The following is an 18,172-nucleotide window of genomic DNA, read 5'->3' as shown; positions in this document are numbered from 1 at the left end:
TAATTTCATGTTGCATTGCACCTTACAATCCATAAATTTAATATTGCATTCCACTTTACAATCTATAAACTTAATGTTGCATTCCACTTGAAAATCCATAAACTTATTGTTGCATTCCACTTGAAAATCCATAAACTTATTGTTGCATTCCACTTTACAATCCATAAACTTAATGTTGTATTCCACATTACATTTCACGGAAATACAATTGTTCGTCCATGGGAATTCCATAGAAAGTCAAGGCAATAACTGGTAAATGAAATTACAATGGTTTCACGGTGGCCACTTTTCAATGCTGGTCAACAAATCTGCAATAGTGGGACAATGATATTTCAACAAAAATTTTGTTGATTGAGCAATAGGACGGCAATGGAATGTCTACTAAAATTCAATACTAATTTTCATAAGGGATGTAAGGGACGCTGAGCAGGTAATTGGAAACGACATCGTATGTGCCGCCGGAAAAATCGTCAGCACATACGATGCGGCACATACATACAGCACCAACGAGCTAAAGTCATTTTTGCAGTTTCTCACATTATGTTTGCTACAAATCCGTGTTGTCTCTGATGGCGACAACGGACTTCTATCGACACTGTGCGGAAATAAACAAGATATATCGCTGCATAGCACAAGTACGACATGCGCACACAACTTTAACTAGTGCGTCCCCTACAATATGGAATAGAGGCAGCAATGTAGACAGCTTGGTAATTTTTTAACAGTACTCAAGAGACGGAAGTTGAAAGTATTATTAATCATTCCTGCTTCAGCAATGCCGGCGCGACCAAGACGCGGGTGTGTATCGTCCAGTAACCCGATCGATCGGTGCAGTGGTGAAGCGGGAATGAACTCCGGTCATGTTCAATGCATCATGCACATATTGAATTTCTCGGCACGCGTGAACTTCGGCCACTGCTAGCGCATACAACAGACGTGGTTTCCATTCTTAGACAGCGCACACACAAACGAAACACGAGAAAGAAGACAGGACAAGCGCTCGTTTAACTTAAAGTTTTTATATGAATAAAAGGATTATGTACCGAGTAATTATTAATTTCACGTGGGTTACATATAGAAACCGTCATACACTCAGGAGGGATCAATGAACGAGCTCGCTTCGTTTGCCAGATGTTTACTTCGCTCGGCGCACCGCAGTAATTCATGTCTGTCGTCTGCTTCTTTCGTACCATTTTCTTGTGAATCGGCAGAATTTCACTGGCGGCATCAACCTTTTCATGTTTACATTGCTGTCGTGACAGTTAACAACACAATAATAATTTCCGGTCATCCGAAGAGGTGCCGTCGCAAACAAGAGACGTTTCGCGCGCAGCGCGAACTGAACGCGGGCGCGACCGTGAAGGGAAGCGGCGACGGAAACCCCCGCTGGAGATGAAATCGCTCCGCCAGGGGAGAAACGAGCGCTGGCGTCTAGGATGAAACTTGGCGTGCGGTCGTCTATAGTGAACCACTGTTATTGCACGATGCCATGTCCATTATACAATGAGCGTGCTGGCGAACTTCTATTATATCAGATACCAATCTCTCATATGTCTCTCGTCGTACAGCTGACTGCAAACTCTGAAGGGCTGACTTGGTGTCGCACAACACGACTAATTGTCGAAAGCGTGCTTGCAAGACTAATAGCAGCACGCAAAGCAGAAAGTTCAGCTGCTGTAGACATTGTCATATAGGGCAACCCGAAAGTTATTTTGACAAGTATGGTCGAATGTAACAAAGAAACATCTTCATCTGATGGAGGAAGGCAATTCATCGCTCTAATGTGCATTCTCTCTTTATATGTCTCGTTCAATAATAACATTGTCATCTGTTAAATGGCGAGCCTTCTTTGCGATTTCCGAATGATGTTGCGTACTTGCGGCTGTCTTAGACACCACAGGGGTAACAGAAGTGTTGCCGTTAGCGTAAAATTCGACAGAAGGCAGCCTTGATGAGTCCCGACAACTTCTGACCATGCGTCTGGACGGCCCTTTGCAGGTGAAGCAGCCCTATAATGATTGAAAACTTGTTGGAAATGTCGAATGCGCGCTCTATGGCTGTCAACTGGGACATACGGTGCCACAGAATGGGTCTCTAGCGATTAAAGCATCATGTAAAACTCACCTGTGGCGCCAGTAGCATGACACGTATTAAGGATTTTCCTTTGCCCGTCAAAAATGGACCATTTTGATGCGAAAGCATCAAATGGCCCATTGAGCAAAATACCGGCGTCTGTAGCAGTGGAACAGCACCTAAATTGCCATTGGCTGCGACACCACATCACATGGGCGCCGCGACGGGGCAGAGCGGGCGAAAGGGGACACCTGATGCCGCGTTGACGCGCCATGTGTTACGTGAGGAGAGAGGGCATCGCCGTGACGCCTTGTCAGTTACGCTCTAGGAAGCCTGTGTTATTCACGTGTTCCTTGTCTGCGCAAGCGTTCGCCTGCGTTCACCTGAGTAGCCGCTATAAACCAATTAATATATATAAACATGATAAATTCGAACACAAACTCAAACACACACACACGCTGGAGGCTGCAACATAAATTGGCTTGTACGTGCACCAAAAATACTCACATATAAGATCTGACGACGCTTTCAATATAAACAAAATAAATATCTTAATTTTTTTCTTGAGAGTAACCTATAGATGTTACTCTCGCAATACTGCTTGGTAGCCCGATCCAGTCACTTATAGCCCTGGGGACGAAAGTAAATTGAACACATTCGGTAAGAACAGCAGGAGGAGGAATGTACATATAGCGTGCACGTGTCTGAAATAGCTGTTTGGTTGAGTGCTAAATTAAACATTCCTATTTATTTATTTATTTATTTATTTATTTATTTATTTATTTATTTATTTATTTATTTATTTATATGCTCTCAAGGTCCGAGGGCATTACAGAGAGGAGTGGCGAGTACAAATGTAGTCGTTGGCAATCTTCTTGAAATTAGTGTTGTCACAGATGGCGGCGATGGGGGTGGGAAGGTGGTTCTAGTCGTCGGCAGTGCGTAGTATAAGTGATTGAAAGTAAGAGTTGGAGTTGCATGCTGGTACCCCCACCTTCATTTGGTGATCGATGAGAGGTGAACTGTGGCATGGATGAAGGAAAAACTCATCTTTAAGACCGGGATTAGTGCAATAAATCTCATGAAAGAGCCATAAGCGCATAAACTTACGACGTACTGCAAGGTCTGCCAAACCGAGCGTCAGTTTCATTGATGGTACGCTTGGTTGAAGTGCATAATTTGATAAAAGGAAACAGGCGGCCCTGTTCTGAAGTCATCCAAGAAGGTTGGTTAGAATAGCTTGACCAGGGTCCCAAAGTGGAGCAGGCATATTCGAGCTTGGGGGATCCTAATGTTTTTATAAATTGTGGCTTAACGTGAACAGTCGCACTGGAAAAATTGCGACGTATAAAAGCGAGCATGCGGTTAGCGTTGTTAAATATTAATTGTAGATGTAAGTTCCACGAGAGATTACTGGTGATATGTATGCCGAGATATTTGTAATATACTACCGAGGTTTATAGTATGTTATTGAGGGTATAGTTGGGAAAAACAGGGCAAGAGGAAGTCTGCGAGACACGCATGCTTTTACATTTATTAATATTGCTACGGCACAATATGTGCGATCACGAAAGGCCAGCAGTGTGAAGACGACGACGACGATTAGATGCTAGCGCGGGCTGTTGCCTCTTGGCCTAGCGCAGCGTATTTTCCTTGTAAATATATTTGTACATAGCTTTTCGTCTGCGTCTTCCTACGTAACAATATTAAGGGCCATCAAAGAAGCAGAGCACCAAGAAGATATGGCGGTAAGGTCGGATTGCAGGGCAGCATGATGCTAACTTGACCATGGATGATCTAAAAAAGCTTTCATAAGAAGTTCTAGATTCTAATGAGAGAGAGACAAAAGGGAAGGAAGGACAGGGTTGTTAACCAGTGTGAGTACCGGCTGGCTACCTTGCGCTGGAGAAAGGGCTAAAGGGAATAAATGGTGAATGAAGAAAAAAAAAAGATGTGAGAAAAATTCATACAATAATGTGATGCTACGAGCTACAACTTTCCAAGTGGGTCGCACAATTCACAAGCCCAATGACAGGTCCAGTGAGGTTAATTTAGCACGTTTAGCAGTGTGCCTATATTTTATAAATATAAACCTCACTGCAAGGCGTTGGCTATTGTCTAGTGTGGAACAATTAATTATTGTGGAAAAATTTCATATTATTTTGGCGTACTCAGTAATCGGTCTTTTGACCTCTTATAGCCAAGAATTTTTACTTCTGCTTTAGCGCGTTGAAGGTGTCTTCCAAGTAGCGATAATACGTTGAGAGCCTTGGTACAAATATAATCAATGCGAGAATCTCATCGCAAATCATAAACGAGAAGAAAGGGAGGGGGTTAACCGAGGGGCCTGATTTTTATTAGTCATATCATAAGAAGCCAACAAACACTGACACCAAGGACCACATAGGGGAAATTACTTGTGCCTAATAAATGAAATAAAGAAACGATAATTTAATGGAAATTAAAGTGAATAAAGAAACAGCCTTCGTGAAATGCGAAGGTTGTGGGTTCGGTTCCCACCTGCGGCAAGTTGTTTTTGCATCCACTTTAATTTCCATCAATTTAGTGTTTCTTTATTTCATTGATTAAGCACAAGTACTTTCCCCTATGTGGTCCTTGGTGTCAGTGTTTGTTGGGTTCTTATGATATCGCAAATCATAGTTATACCTAAATATTTATGAGCAGAAACTTTTCTGAGTGAGGTTCCATTGATGTGATATCTATAAAGGAGAACTTTCCTTTTTCTCGTCACCGACATGATAACTGCTTTTTCTATGTTTAAAGCCATTTTTCCGTATATCACACCAGCACTTAATTTTTTGCGCTCTAATTTAATGTCTACACTCTAAAAATGGTTGCATCCTGGTCTCTTTGGGCAGCATCGCTGTTCGCTGCAATGCTGTTGCGCAGTGTGACAAGGGAGTTGGCAACACATACTAGCACTTCGGCTAATAGTTGAGGTTCATGTGGTCCGGCTTTTGAAACACATGGCACACAATGGGAACGAAGCCAGGGGGAAAAGTGGAAATGTTACCTTAGCCTCATGTTGTCTCCTGCAGATACACGGTGAAACACGTGACGACATGCACACACACAGATCGAGAGCACAAGCATAACGGATCGCTTCGTCCTCAAAGAAACGCTTCTTTATAACTTCCAATTAGAATCGACCCCACTGTGCCAAGTCACGATCAGAGTGGTCAGCAGAGCACCCAAAGAAACAGCAACAGTATCGCGACACGTTGTTATGAGGCGGCAAGCGATGGTTTGCACTCCATTGATGCCGTCGGTGCTGTTGTCTGCAGCGCACGCAAAAGAAAAGGCGACGAGAGGGAGTGTGTTGAGACAGAGCCGCCGTGCCAGCATAATGATTAATGCATGCCTGTCAGAGGAAACACGCCAGGTCACATTCCGAAGGATATAGCAAACATTCGGTGCACTGACGCCACAAAAGCTACAGCCTGCCTTCCTTATTCCGCAAAATGCGCTGAAAAACTGAGTCGACAACACCATTGATTCTCATCAGTGTCGTCAGGAAAGGGGACATGGTGTCAACGGTATATGGCGATGCATGAACACGGGCCACGAGACTTGACCTACTCGCGCATCTCTTCTTTCTACTAGCCTAATGCCTGAATTTACAGATCGCGATAAAGGCATAAAAAAAAGTCCCTGACGTGACCTAACATGTGACTAAGTTTCTTAGGCACAAAAAAAGAAAAGAAAAACAACAAAGCGTTGCAATTCTGTGCACGTTAAGCCTGAAGACAGCCGTGCAAATCAAATTTTGATTCTCACGAAGCTGAAATTAGGAAGGAAGTGCAGATGGCTAGTAAAACAGATCCCAAGTTGGCATCGTAGAACAATGTAGGAAGTAATGACGGTAAAGGTTGTCGACCATCACACCTGTTCTGGTAGGCAGAAAGCAAACCACCAAACATTTCACAACGCGTTCTCGTGTTCAATAGCATGAGGCATGACAACATGACAACATGGTGGGTCCTGCATATTTTGCTTAGCGTGTTCGAAAAAGGATTTTGCTCTTACCGTTGCACTGTTCTTGCTGAAATTTTACAGAAGGATCGCATATTGGAGTCCACGACGTTCGGTGTAACACTTGCCTCAGTTAAATGCCTGGTTTTTAAGACAAAAGTGCAAATTTGCGTTTGCTTATGGGGATGCGAGCTGCCGCCGCGCAAGCTTATTGTTGTGGCGCTTCATACACACACACCCACGCACCCCCGCGCGCGCACTCTCACATAGACAATGCAGATGTAAACCTGCCTTGAAGTTTTAGACCTCTTTGAGTTAAGATGACGTAATGTACATGTATAAGAGTTACTAATTCAACTTCAGGTGCTTAAACACCAACTCATTTAAAAATGTAACCTGAAGTACTCTGAAACAGCCTCCACACTGGGTGGCATTTGAGTGGCCGGTGTTGCACACAGAATAGCAACTGCCACACCGAGGCCCTTGAAGATAACGCCTCCACTTTGAAGGAACATGCATGCGTTCGAGGCCATGGATCCGCGCTGCTTCCTGCGAACTTAGAAGCAGTAATGGAAGCTCAGCCCGCCCTTGCGCATGCCAGAATCAATGATGGAACATTCTGGAGCGCACGTAGCCTTTGTCGTGGGGCAGAACAAAAAAGCAACGAACTTCCCGAGTTGTTACAGGCGTGCTCGTGCGAACACGATCATCTTGCCGCCACCTCCACCATCCCTGTATACAGTGCCTAGTAAACCTCCAGAAACTGGCGCCGGTTTGCTCAGCTTTCGAGTTTCCTTCCCTTGGGCGGAGTGTGCACAAGCATGTCTGTTGATAACGAGTACGCCGTGAAGTTTGGCTTGCTTCGTGTGAGAAATGAGGCATGCAACGCCTGGGCTGCTGCTTCGAGTACAGCCTCAATGCGTTGCAGTACTTTTGCGGCGGGTGTGTATAAATACAGCGTTTATTAATCGTACTCGTTCTTTCAACTACTGCTCAGAATAACGCAAAATATTCACTCAAGTAATTAAAAGTTGAAAGTGCAGTTATATAGGTTTCCCACTCTGACGACTCCAAGCACCGTTAAGAAGGAATTGGGAAAACGACACATTTTATGCTCTATACTTCGAAAAACGAGGCTGCACTTGCAGGGAACGCAAAACGCGTGCGCCACTTAATCACCAGTTAAACCCAAGACAACTGTGCGTACCAGGTGTTCTTGCGATGTGTGCCTTCAATTATTAAAATTAGGTGATTTGAAGTAAATGACAATTTTCGCTCTACAGTTCTCATGGCACTGGTAGACATAGAAATTTGCTCGGTAATCTGCAAGAAGGATAGTAATTATCCAATCAATACCAAGTAACATTTGATTTAGTTGCTTCAGAACCTGTGCAACGCTAGCAGAATGGAAATCGTTCTGCGTTAAAAAAAAATTATGGGCGTTTTACGTGCCAAAACTACGATCTGATCATGAGGCACGCCGTAGACTGCGGATTAATTTTTGACAAGCTGGGGTTCTCTAACGGGCACTTAAACCTAAGTACACGGGTGTTTTTGCAATTCGCCCCGGTCTAAATGCGGCTGCCGTTGCCGGGATTCAATTCCACGACCTCGTGCTCAGCAGCGCAACACCAAAGCCCCTAAGTAACCACGGCAGGTACTAGTCTGTGTTCAAGGTACGTGCACTTCTTATGAGTCCTCAGACTACTGCCACTTTCGAGATTTTCACCCGCTGTGGTTGCTTAGTGGCTATGGTGTTGGGCTGCTAAGCACGAGGCCGCGGGATCAAGTACGGGCCACGGTGGCCCCTTTTCAACAGAGACGACATGCGAAAACACAAGTGTACTTAGATTTAGATGCACGTGAAAGAACCCCAGGTGGTCCAAATTATTCCAGAGTGCCCCGCTACGGCATGCCTCATAATCAGATTGTGATTTCGGTACGTAAAACCCTACAGCTTAAATTAATTCCTTCGATATATTCATCCAAAAATCCACAAAATACGTTATTATTATTGCCTTGTAACACAGGACATATAACGAAGACTTTCCGCAAACGTAATAAGCAGAATGCGTATGGAGCTCTAAACTGGCGCTAGTTTTAACGTTTTGATGACGTGCTTCAAGACGTGCCGAGACAAGTCTTCAGCAGTACCCGGCTTCAATTATTCAATTGGGACACGTACGGTAAACTTCATAGCCAAAAAACTTCATTGGTAAACTTTTAGGTAATTACCAGCTTGTTGCCAATTATCCCACAGATTTCTGTTGCCCCGCATGGCTAAGCACCCTGTTTAGCAAAAGCTTTTCTCTCTTGTTTCCTGTTTATTCCTGTTGATATTCCCTGTTTAATTCCCTGTTTATATTGTTACGTGGGAAGACGCAGACGACAAGCTATGTACAAATATATTTACAAGGAAAATACGCTGCGCTTGGCCAAGAGGCAACAGCCCGCGCTAGCTTCTAAATCGTCGTCGTCGTCTTCACACTGCTGGCCTTTCGTGATCGCACATATTGTGCCGTAGCACTACCCCCGGCTGCAAAAGCGCCGTCCCGGAGCGACTAAAGATCGGACTCGGAAGCAGTGTAGTAGGCCTTGAGCCTACTGACGTGTACGCAGGCACGTACCCAGGATTTTTTTTCGGGGGGGGCCCAACCCAAGGTCATCGTTTCTATGCAAACGAAGGGGGGGGGGGTAATTTTACTAGTACAAACGTAAATAATGCCCACCGTTTGCCATAACGGCGCGTAAACTCGCAAAATATAAATGAAATAAGGTGTATCTCACAGGTGCGCCTGTGAGATACACGCCTTCTTTACTTGGCAAACAAGGACTCGGGCAGGAGAGAAGCGCAGGAACCACACTGCCAAGAAGACGTAAAGAAGCGAAAGGGTGAAATAAAGATTTCTAGTAGCGTTTTTTGAATTAGCTTGGAAATAATTATGGAGAAAGGTATATTTGAAGAACGACAACAGTTCTTTTGTATCCCTTGTTTACTGCTCTGCCAAGTGCCAAAACCGACTCGTATTGCTATTTGGGAAGTTGCTTAACGATGCGTGGTCGCCAGTCTCGTACAACCACGTAGAGCGTAGGACGCTGCGGTTCTAGACGTTCTGTGCCCACCGCGGAGGACTAAAAAAACACCCACATGAGCACAGCAGAGAAGTGCCTACGTCGGGCAGCTCGACTGATAACTAGAAGCGTCATTGAAAGCACACGGAATCATTCTCAACTTCCGGCGGCGTTCTCTCTGCTTCCTGTTCAAACAAACATATTTTGATCCATAAATATTTTCACGAACAACGGTCACATTTCTTAATTCTTGCTTTTGTTTCCTGTTTGGCAGTTGCCTCAGCCCTCTCCCTTAGTAAATCGATTAATCCCTCAACTCCTTGCGACTTTTCTTCCCCGTTGCCAATTTTGCACGAAAAGTGCTGTACAATTAGGGACAAACCAGACGAGGAAATGGATGAAATTTATTTTGCTTATGGGTTTAACTGTTATTGCAGGGCTCGATGATGGACTCAGTTTCGCATCAGTTTATTTTCCAGCTTATCTAACCCATATCACGGTTGTATGATTCCGAGGACATGCCAGCGTCGCGGCGAGCCGTCACTCGTGGAAAAAACAAGCAAAAAGAAAAGTTAAACGCAACTAGCGTTTTCTCCTGCCGCAACTCGTTCGACGAGCATACTGACCAGCTGGCTACGAACTGAATCCCTATCCTGGCCCCTGGATCAGTCTAAACAATTAAGGTTCAAATGACGAAGGAACAGTGGTGCGCGTGACCATTGCAATAGGCGGTGACAACTGAACGCATGTTAAGCTAATCGTCTGGCCGCCAAACGGAGAAGAAAACGCCTTCACACGCCAGGAGATAGAACAGAGCCCGGACCGCCGCTGAAGTCTTGAAGCTTGGGCCGGCAGCCCACCAGCTTCGCTTCTCAGGCCGGCGCTCTTGACGTCTTGAGGTTCGGACCCGCAGCCCGACAGCCTCGCTTCATCCACTCCGCACACCGACCTTCTCCTCAAAAAAATTTTTTTTCTTTTTCTCTTCTCTTCCCTCGTCAAGAACCAGTGCGTCTTCGTGATTGGCTGTTGGCCGTCTCACCCCTATTCTTTCTCTTTCTTTAGAGTTACTGGCCCTCCACCGCACCAGACACTCGCACATTAGTCGTTGTAAGTGATATATGGGTATACTTATAGCCTGTGCAAAATTCCACCAATTTTTTTTGTGGAACCAACAAGAAAGAACTGCCACAGACGAAGTTTTATACTCGGAAATCGTTTAATGCAATATCGTCGTGTATAGACAGCTGCGAATTAAAAAAAAAGGAAGCACTGAACTAATTACGAAAAACTTTGACTAGGAATAACAAAAGACAGATCTTCCTGCCCTACTTCACAGACGATCGTAACAAAATTCTTTAATGGAGCAAGCACGAAGTTCAAAGAGCAATAAACTGAAGATTGCACAGCAGAAAAACAAAATACAGTGATTCATTATTGTGTGACATAGTATTCACCATCTTTACCACATTGACTAGTTACACAGACTAAGGCGGTACGAAGAATACGCACCGAGAGAGCCACACACACATATATACAGTTAAAACTGCAACAAAATATTACGTATTGCACACACAACAGTAAACATTCCCGTCACTAAAGGGACAATTTACCAATATTGAAAAATCTATACACTGTTATAAATAAGAATTATCAGCATTACACCTTTAGGTTAGTGCCATTTTATAAATCAGAAGAAAAGCTCTATATGCGACAGTAATGTTATTTTTTCTGCCTGTCGTATTTTTGGTGGGGGTTAGAGCAATCAAATCCTTTTCAAGCTGTGACAATTCGCCGTGGTTTCTTCATAAACGTAGAAATAATTTCGTCGACGCTAACTGGCGCCCGATGAATTGACATGAGGGCTAACCCGTTAAGGCGCTCCTGGGCGGTTCGGTTTCGTAGGTATGTCTTAACCCTCTTTAATGTCGAAAAACTGCGTTCTGCAGCGGCGGTTGTCACAGGCAGCGTAGCCAAAACCTTGAGCAATGTGTGAACGTTGGGAAATAGGCTCTCGTCGCATTTCAGTAACGCGTCAGTGGCATAGCGCGGCGTCTCCTCTACTCGTGTTGCTTCCCACTTCTCTTTCCACATTTCGCACTCTCCCCTTAGCGAAGGGATGTGCGTTGTCTGCATGTCGTGCATGTAAAATTGGAATGCCGGCTGCACGGACTCAAAGCTTCCTTTAGAGGCGTGTTTTGGTAGAACAAACTGCAAACTACCCAAAGTTGCCCTGTGGCTTGCAAACCGGCGCTCGAGGGAAGCTCTAAGATCGTCCATGTAGGGAATAAACAACGCTCGCCTATAGTATTCCTCGGTTGAAGTTGAAGAGTAGTTAGCCCGATGTTTCTGCGTGCCAACTACACGCGGCATTTCACAGTTTAGGCCAAAATCAGCCGCTGTCTTTTGACATGCGGAAAATATATTGCGAAACTCCACCTCAGAATTGACAGCCATTTCTTCTAGCTTACTCAGCACAAGGTCTACGTAGTCTAGAGCGACGTTCATGTCAACAGAGGTGCTCTGTAAGTACTCAGACAAACGATGTGTTAAGCTTAAGAAGGTGTCACAAACTGTAAGACATATGAGGAAGTTAAAGGAGCATACCCGATAGTGGAGAGCAGACGCGGTGGAAGCGCTTGTTGTGTGGGACGCTTCCATGAGCTCTTCTGGCGCGGCGACTATTTGGGGCAATGCCTCACTAAACAATGAGACCGCCTCGTGGCGTTCCACCCACCTAGTTTCACAATACCGTTGTAAGCGGCAGAAGGATTTCGATGCGCCTTCAAGGAACCTTTTCAGGACCGCAGTTCTTTTAGGCGATGCCCTAAAGAAAGCGCAAACGTCTTTAATCGTGCCGAAGGCACGTTGAATGTCCTTAACATTCGAGGCGTCGATCAGACAGAGATTGAGGGAGTGCGATGAGCAGTGCGTGTACAGAGCAGTTGGAAACTCTTTGCGAATAATCGCCTGTACACCACGGAATGCTCCACTCATCACTGCCGCGCCATCGTAACCTTGGCCTCTCATGTGTTTCAGCTCCAGACCTAGTCTAACAAGCTCACTTTTCAGTGTGTGAGCTAAGCTAGATGCACTGACATCTTCCACAGCTACAAAGGACAAGAAATCCTCTCGAATCCAGAAAGTGCTGGAGTCAACGTATCGGACGCACAATGAAAATTGTTCTGTTTGCGATATGTCCGACGTTTCGTCTGCTAGCACGGCAAAACACCCTGCCTTTTTGACTTCTCTGACTATTCTGTCCTGTATTAGCTTCCCGATAATAGAAATTATCTCATTTTGTATGCGAGGACTTGAGTACAGAGCGTTGTTTCTGGCTTTTTGAATGTGATCAGCCAAGACGGTGTCCCCTCCATTGGCCCTGTAACGTAAAAGCGCCCTAAAGTTACCGTCATTGTTTGCTGGCTCTTCAAGAGTAAGTCGCCCTACATCTTTGTCGCCCCTGAGAGCGATGTCTTGTCTTCCGCACAGCACGATTGTCTCGACGATTGCGCGCAGTTTCACCTTGCTGTCCTCCAACAAATCCTTCGCTTGCTGGTTGATCTGCATGTGGACGCTATCCACCTTACCTCTCATCACATCAAGGAAACTTTGAGCTTCAATAGTAGCCCTCTTGTGGTAATCTGTCCGCGAATGGCTTTCGAAAGCCTCAATGGCATGTTTCCATTTCCTAAATGGGGTGGTCACGAGGCTTTTGCACGTTTGGTGGGCACCTTTACCAGCCTCTGTTTCAGCGCGAAAAAGCACGCACGTTTTACGAAATGCTCAATTTTTAGCGTCAGAAAATGCAAGCCACTTATATCGCTGAAGCCAGTGATACTGGAACTTGCGTCTCTTGCCGTCCTTAGACACAGACACCTCAAAGTCGTAGCCGGAAGGCGGCGTCCAGACTTCAGAGTATGCTCGATCTTTGATGTCGCCAGGTATGCCTGCGCGATGAACGTAGAGTCCGATATCATATTCACTAATTGGGATGACAGTTTTTGCTGCTTCTTCGGCCTGATGAGATGTCTCGTCATCCCCACCTGTCGCTGCTACGTTTCCGTTTGAAGAAGTGGAAGCTGGCGGCGAGTCAGGGCGTGGCTTCTATAGTAAGAAAAAAAAAACATTTAAAGCTATAGCCCAATATAAATTGTACCTCTTAGTGCAACTAGACATGGCCTAACTACATGGCCTGACGTGATAGCGTCAGCGCTCTCTCTGCGTATCTGTTTCTTTCTACGTCCTCGTTCAGTCGCGCTTACACACTCTATCATGGATTCAAGCCAACTAGTCCGCCAACGTGTTTCAACCGAGCGTCAGCGCTTACCTTTGGCAGTTTGGTAAAGAAGCTTGTTATTTGCAGGAATGCGTCTTGTCGCTTCCTGGTCGTAGGACCGTGGCTGGTCCCGTCTTTGTCCATAGTCCCGGCTCAAGGTTGGAAGACCTCGAGCCTCGCTCGTGCGGGGTCAAATAGCCCTTCCTGGTGGTCTTCCAGGGTGCACCATCAACTTCCTCTAACGGATGTGACGTCGGCGGTGAACGCGTAAAATATGATTTCTTGACAGGGAGGGTGCTTCAATCTAGGAGCGGTGAAGCGAAGTGCTGTATCATGACACCAACGAGCGCCGACAGTGACTGCTTAGGCAGTCTCAGCGCTCTCAGCGCAGCTGAGGCTCCTGCGCGGTGTAACTAGATGGTGTTGAGGTGACGGCGCAGTTTCCGCACATGGCTGGTCTTTCGCGTTGGATTAGCCTGTGACGCCTCGTCGCCTACGGAGTGCCGCTTCAGCATGCATCAGCCGTGCTTACACGCCACCTAGGACTTCGCTTGCGGTGGTACCAACTAATAAAATTCCTGCGCTATGCGGCGCAGAAAGGCAACGACGTCGACGGATGAATCTCGCGTTGGTCCGACGAAAGACACGCCAACGCGTCTTATAATACTGTAACCGCAACCCATGGCAGTGCTGACCGCCGAATAGCTGTCAAGCCTCAAGAGTGATTTAGCGGCGCTTTAAGAATGTGTGTGAGGAGTGGCGGCATGGCCGGCGCGGGGGGGGGGGGGGGGGGGGGGGTAGGCGGCTTAATTTCGGGGGGGGGGGCCCGGGCCCCCCCGGCCCCCCCCCTGGGTACGTGCCTGCGTGTACGACATCACTAGATGCCACAGGAGAGGACGAGCTGGAGCCCACAGGAGCAATTTCGTAAGTCACAGGCGTCACCTGGCGCAGCACGCGGTAGGGCCCTTTGTATCGCGAAAGAAGCTTCTCTGAAAGTCCGACGTGACGAGAGGGCGACCACAGGAGCACGAGCGCACCAGGTGAAAACTGTACGTCACGATGGCGGGCGTTGTACTGACACTGCTGAGTGGTCTGTGAGGCCGTAAGTCGAGCACGGGCAAGCTGGCGTGCATGGTCGGCGAGGGTGATGGCGTCGCGCGCATACTCGCTTGTTGAGACCGCAGCAGGAGGAAGTGCCGTGTCTAGGGGCAAGGTAGGTTCGCGACCGTACAGTAGATAAAAGGGAGAAAATCCGGCGGTGTCGTGCCGGGAAGAATTGTACGCAAATGTTACGTAAGGAAGGGCGATGTCCCAGTCGTGGTGGTCCTTGGAAACGTACTTGGCCAGCATATCGGTAAGAGTACGGTTTAACCGCTCTGTCAGGCCATTGGTTTGAGGATGGTATGAAGTAGTCAGTTTGTGTTGAATGGAGCAGGAACGCACAATGACAGCGATAACTTTCGAGAGGAAGTTTCGACCACGGTCAGTAAGCAGCTGTCGCGGGGCGCCATGAAGCAAGATAATGTCACGCAAGAGAAAGTCCGCGACGTCAGTGGCGCAGCTGGTAGGGAGAGCCCGAGTGATAGCGTATCGGGTGGCGTAATCAGTCGAGACGGCTACCCATTTGTTCCCAGAGGATGACGTGGGAAAGGGACCGAGCAGGTCTAATCCAACACGGAAGAACGGTTCCACAGGGACGGTGATCGGCTGGAGATGACCGGCAGGTAGCACCTGAGGTGTCTTCCGACGCTGGCAGGGATCACAGGCAGCAACATAGCGTCGAACGGAGCGAGCGAGACCAGGCCGATAGAAGCGGCGGCGGACGCGGTCGTACGTGCGGGTTACCCCAAGATGTCCTGCAGTGGGTGCGTCATGCATCTCAAAGAGCACAGTCTGTCGTAGATGTTTTGGCACGACAAGAAGAAGATCAGGGCCATCAGGGAGGAAGCTCCTTCGGTACAGAATGCCGCCCTGGAGGACATATCGGCGAACGGATGCGTCGGTAGGTGTAGAGCGCAGACGCTCGATGAGTACTCGCAGCGATAGGTCTCGGTACTGCTCATCGGCGATGTTAGCGAAGGCAGACACAGAGAAAATGCCGTCGGCGGTACTACTGTCGGCGTCGTCAGGCTCGTCTACCGGGTAGCGAGACAGGCAGTCAGCGTCCTTGTGTAGTCGGCCAGATTTGTAGGTGACAGAGAACGAATATTCTTGGAGGCGTAAGGCCCAGCGACCAAGTCTTCCTGAAGGGTCTTTCAATGAGCATAACCAACAAAGCGCGGGATGGTCTGTGACAACGGAAAAGGATCGGCCATATAAGTATGGGCGGAATTTCGCAACCGCCCAAACTAGGGCCAGACACTCACGCTCAGTGATGGAATAGTTGCGCTCCGCGGGTGAGAGGAGCCTGCTGGCGTAAGCGATAACACGGTCGTGGCCACGCTGGCGTTGTGCCAGTACTGCTCCAATTCCGTGACCGCTGGCATCAGTACGGACTTCGGTAGGCGCAGAAGGATCGAAATGGGCCAGAACGGGAGGCGTTGTGAGAATGTCGATTAGATGAGAGAATGCAGAGGCCTCGTTATCGCCCCACTGGAAAGGAGCGTCTTTTTTCAAAAGGTCGGTTAGTGGTCGTGCTATGGCGGCGAAATGCCTCACGAAACGGCGGAAGTACGAACAAAGGCCGATGAAGCTGCGCACATCCTTGACACACTTCGGAACAGGGAAGAGCGTAACAGCATGGATCTTGCCTGGGGCCGGTTGCACTCCGTTCGCGTCAACGAGATGTCCAAGGACGGTAATCTGGCGACGGCCGAATTGGCACTTCGATGCGTTGAGTTGCAGACCGGCTCGCCGAAAAACGTCCAGGACTGCTGAGAGGCGCTCGAGGTGCGTAGCGAACGTTGGGGAGAATACGATAGCGTCGTCCAAGTAGCACAAGCACGTGGACCATTTGAAACCGTGAAGAAGGGAGTCCATGCGTTCAAAAGTGGCAGGAGCGTTACATAGGCCGAACGGCATCACCTTGAATTGATAAAGACCGTCGGGTGTTACAAAGGCAGTCTTCTCGCGGTCGAGATCGTCCACGGCAATCTGCCAATAGCCGGAGCGAAGGTCAATAGAGGAGAAATAGCGAGCACCGTGGAGGCAGTCAAGGGCGTCATCAATCCGAGGTAGGGGATACACGTCCTTTTTGGTAACCCTGTCAAGGTGCCGATAATCCACGCAAAAGCGCCATGAGCCATCCTTCTTTTTTACCAGCACAACCGGTGACGCCCAAGGACTACATGACGGTTCAATAAGGTTCTTGGCAAGCATTTTGCGAACTTCTGCGTGAATAACTTGACGCTCAGCTGGTGACACTCGATACGGGCGGCGATGAATGGGAGGGGCATCGCCGGTATTAATGCGATGTTTGACAGCTGTAGTTTGGGCTAAAGGATGATCGTTAAAGTCAAAAATATCGTGGTAGGAAAACAGAACGCGGTAGAGGTCACGAGCGTGCTCGGAGGGCAAGTCGGGGGCAATCATTTTCCGTAAGTCAGCGATGGTACAATTTGTCGACTGCGACGGGAGAGGAGTATCGGATGAAGTGTCGTCTACTGCAATGGATGCTACTGAGTGATCCTCGAAAGAACAAAGCTGGGCCAAAGACATCCCACGTGGCAGCACTTGTGTCGTCAAGCCAAAGTTGACCACTGGCAGGCAGACGCAATTCGCCGTAATAGATAAAACTGTATGGGGTACTGTGATCCCGTGAGTAAGGAGGACGTCTGGCATAGGAGCCGCGATGTAGTGACCGTCGGGGACTGGTGGGGATGACACTAGGTCAACGTAGGTCAGTGCCGAAGGTGGCAAGCGAACGAAGTCGGCGGAACTGAGGCGACTGGGGTGTGGTTCAGCAGGATCCAGAACAGGCAGGTCAAGGCGGAGAGTACTGGCAGAACAATCGATGAGAGCAGAATGTGCGGAGAGGAAGTCTAAGCCGAGGATGATGTCATGGGGACAGTGGGCGATGACTGTGAATAGCACGATTGTTGAGCGATCGGCGAAGGAGACGCGGGCGGTACACATACCAATGACGGGGGCTGTTCCGCCATCGGCGACACGGACAACAGGCGTCGTGGCGGGCGTGATAATTTTCCTGAGCCGGTTACGAAGGTCAGCGCTCATGACGGACAAATGCGCCCCAGTGTCTATGAGAGCAGACACAGAAACACCGTCGACTTGCACGTCAAGAAGGTTCAGATGAGTGGGCAAAGTCAGTAGAGGATTTGGCGGCGTAGGGGGCAATGCAGCGTCACCTCGAGGCGCTGCATCGTCTAGTTTTCCGGCTGGGAGCGGCGTCCGAAGGGAGTCGGCGAATAGGAGCGACGGGGCTGTCGACGGGGCTGGTCGTCGTTGGGGCGAAGGCGAACGAGAATAGGGGCGGTTCGTTGCAGGAGAATCAGTGGCGGCATTATCGGAGCGTGTGGCATAGGGACGAGAAGGGCCACCTGAGGGGCGAGAGTAGGCAGTATAAGTAGACCGGATCGGGGAACTCCAGCGACTACGACAGTGCCGAGAAATGTGCCCGATGCGATGGCAGTGGAAACAAATAGGCTTGTCGTCAGCAGTGCGCCATTCAGATGGGTTGCGGAAACGTGGTGGGTAAGAAGATGCGGGACGGGGCGAAATCGAAGAAGCCGGGCGGGTATCAGGGCGATGGGCCGAGCAGATGGTGTGAAGACCCATGTTTTCAAACTCCTGGCGGACAAC

The 18,172-nt window shown here is 48.1% G+C and overlaps 1 protein-coding gene across 1 annotated transcript in view; it reads right to left on the bottom strand.

Moving 5' to 3' along the window:
* Positions 1–257: 257 nt before the first annotated feature.
* The window catches only part of LOC139055393 (uncharacterized), a 442,920-nt gene continuing 425,005 nt past the window's right edge, over positions 258–18,172 (bottom strand). The window contains exon 8 of the mRNA XM_070532852.1: positions 258–308. Within this exon, the coding sequence (XP_070388953.1) occupies positions 300–308 (9 nt within the window). The 3' untranslated portion in view covers positions 258–299. The remainder of the gene's footprint in view (positions 309–18,172) is intronic.

The sequence above is a fragment of the Dermacentor albipictus genome, chromosome 1 (genome assembly GCF_038994185.2).
Source record: "Dermacentor albipictus isolate Rhodes 1998 colony chromosome 1, USDA_Dalb.pri_finalv2, whole genome shotgun sequence".
NCBI classification, from domain to species: domain Eukaryota; kingdom Metazoa; phylum Arthropoda; class Arachnida; order Ixodida; family Ixodidae; genus Dermacentor; species Dermacentor albipictus.
The sequence above is the reverse complement of the archived record's forward strand: the minus strand, read 5'-3'. Positions and strand labels throughout refer to the sequence as shown.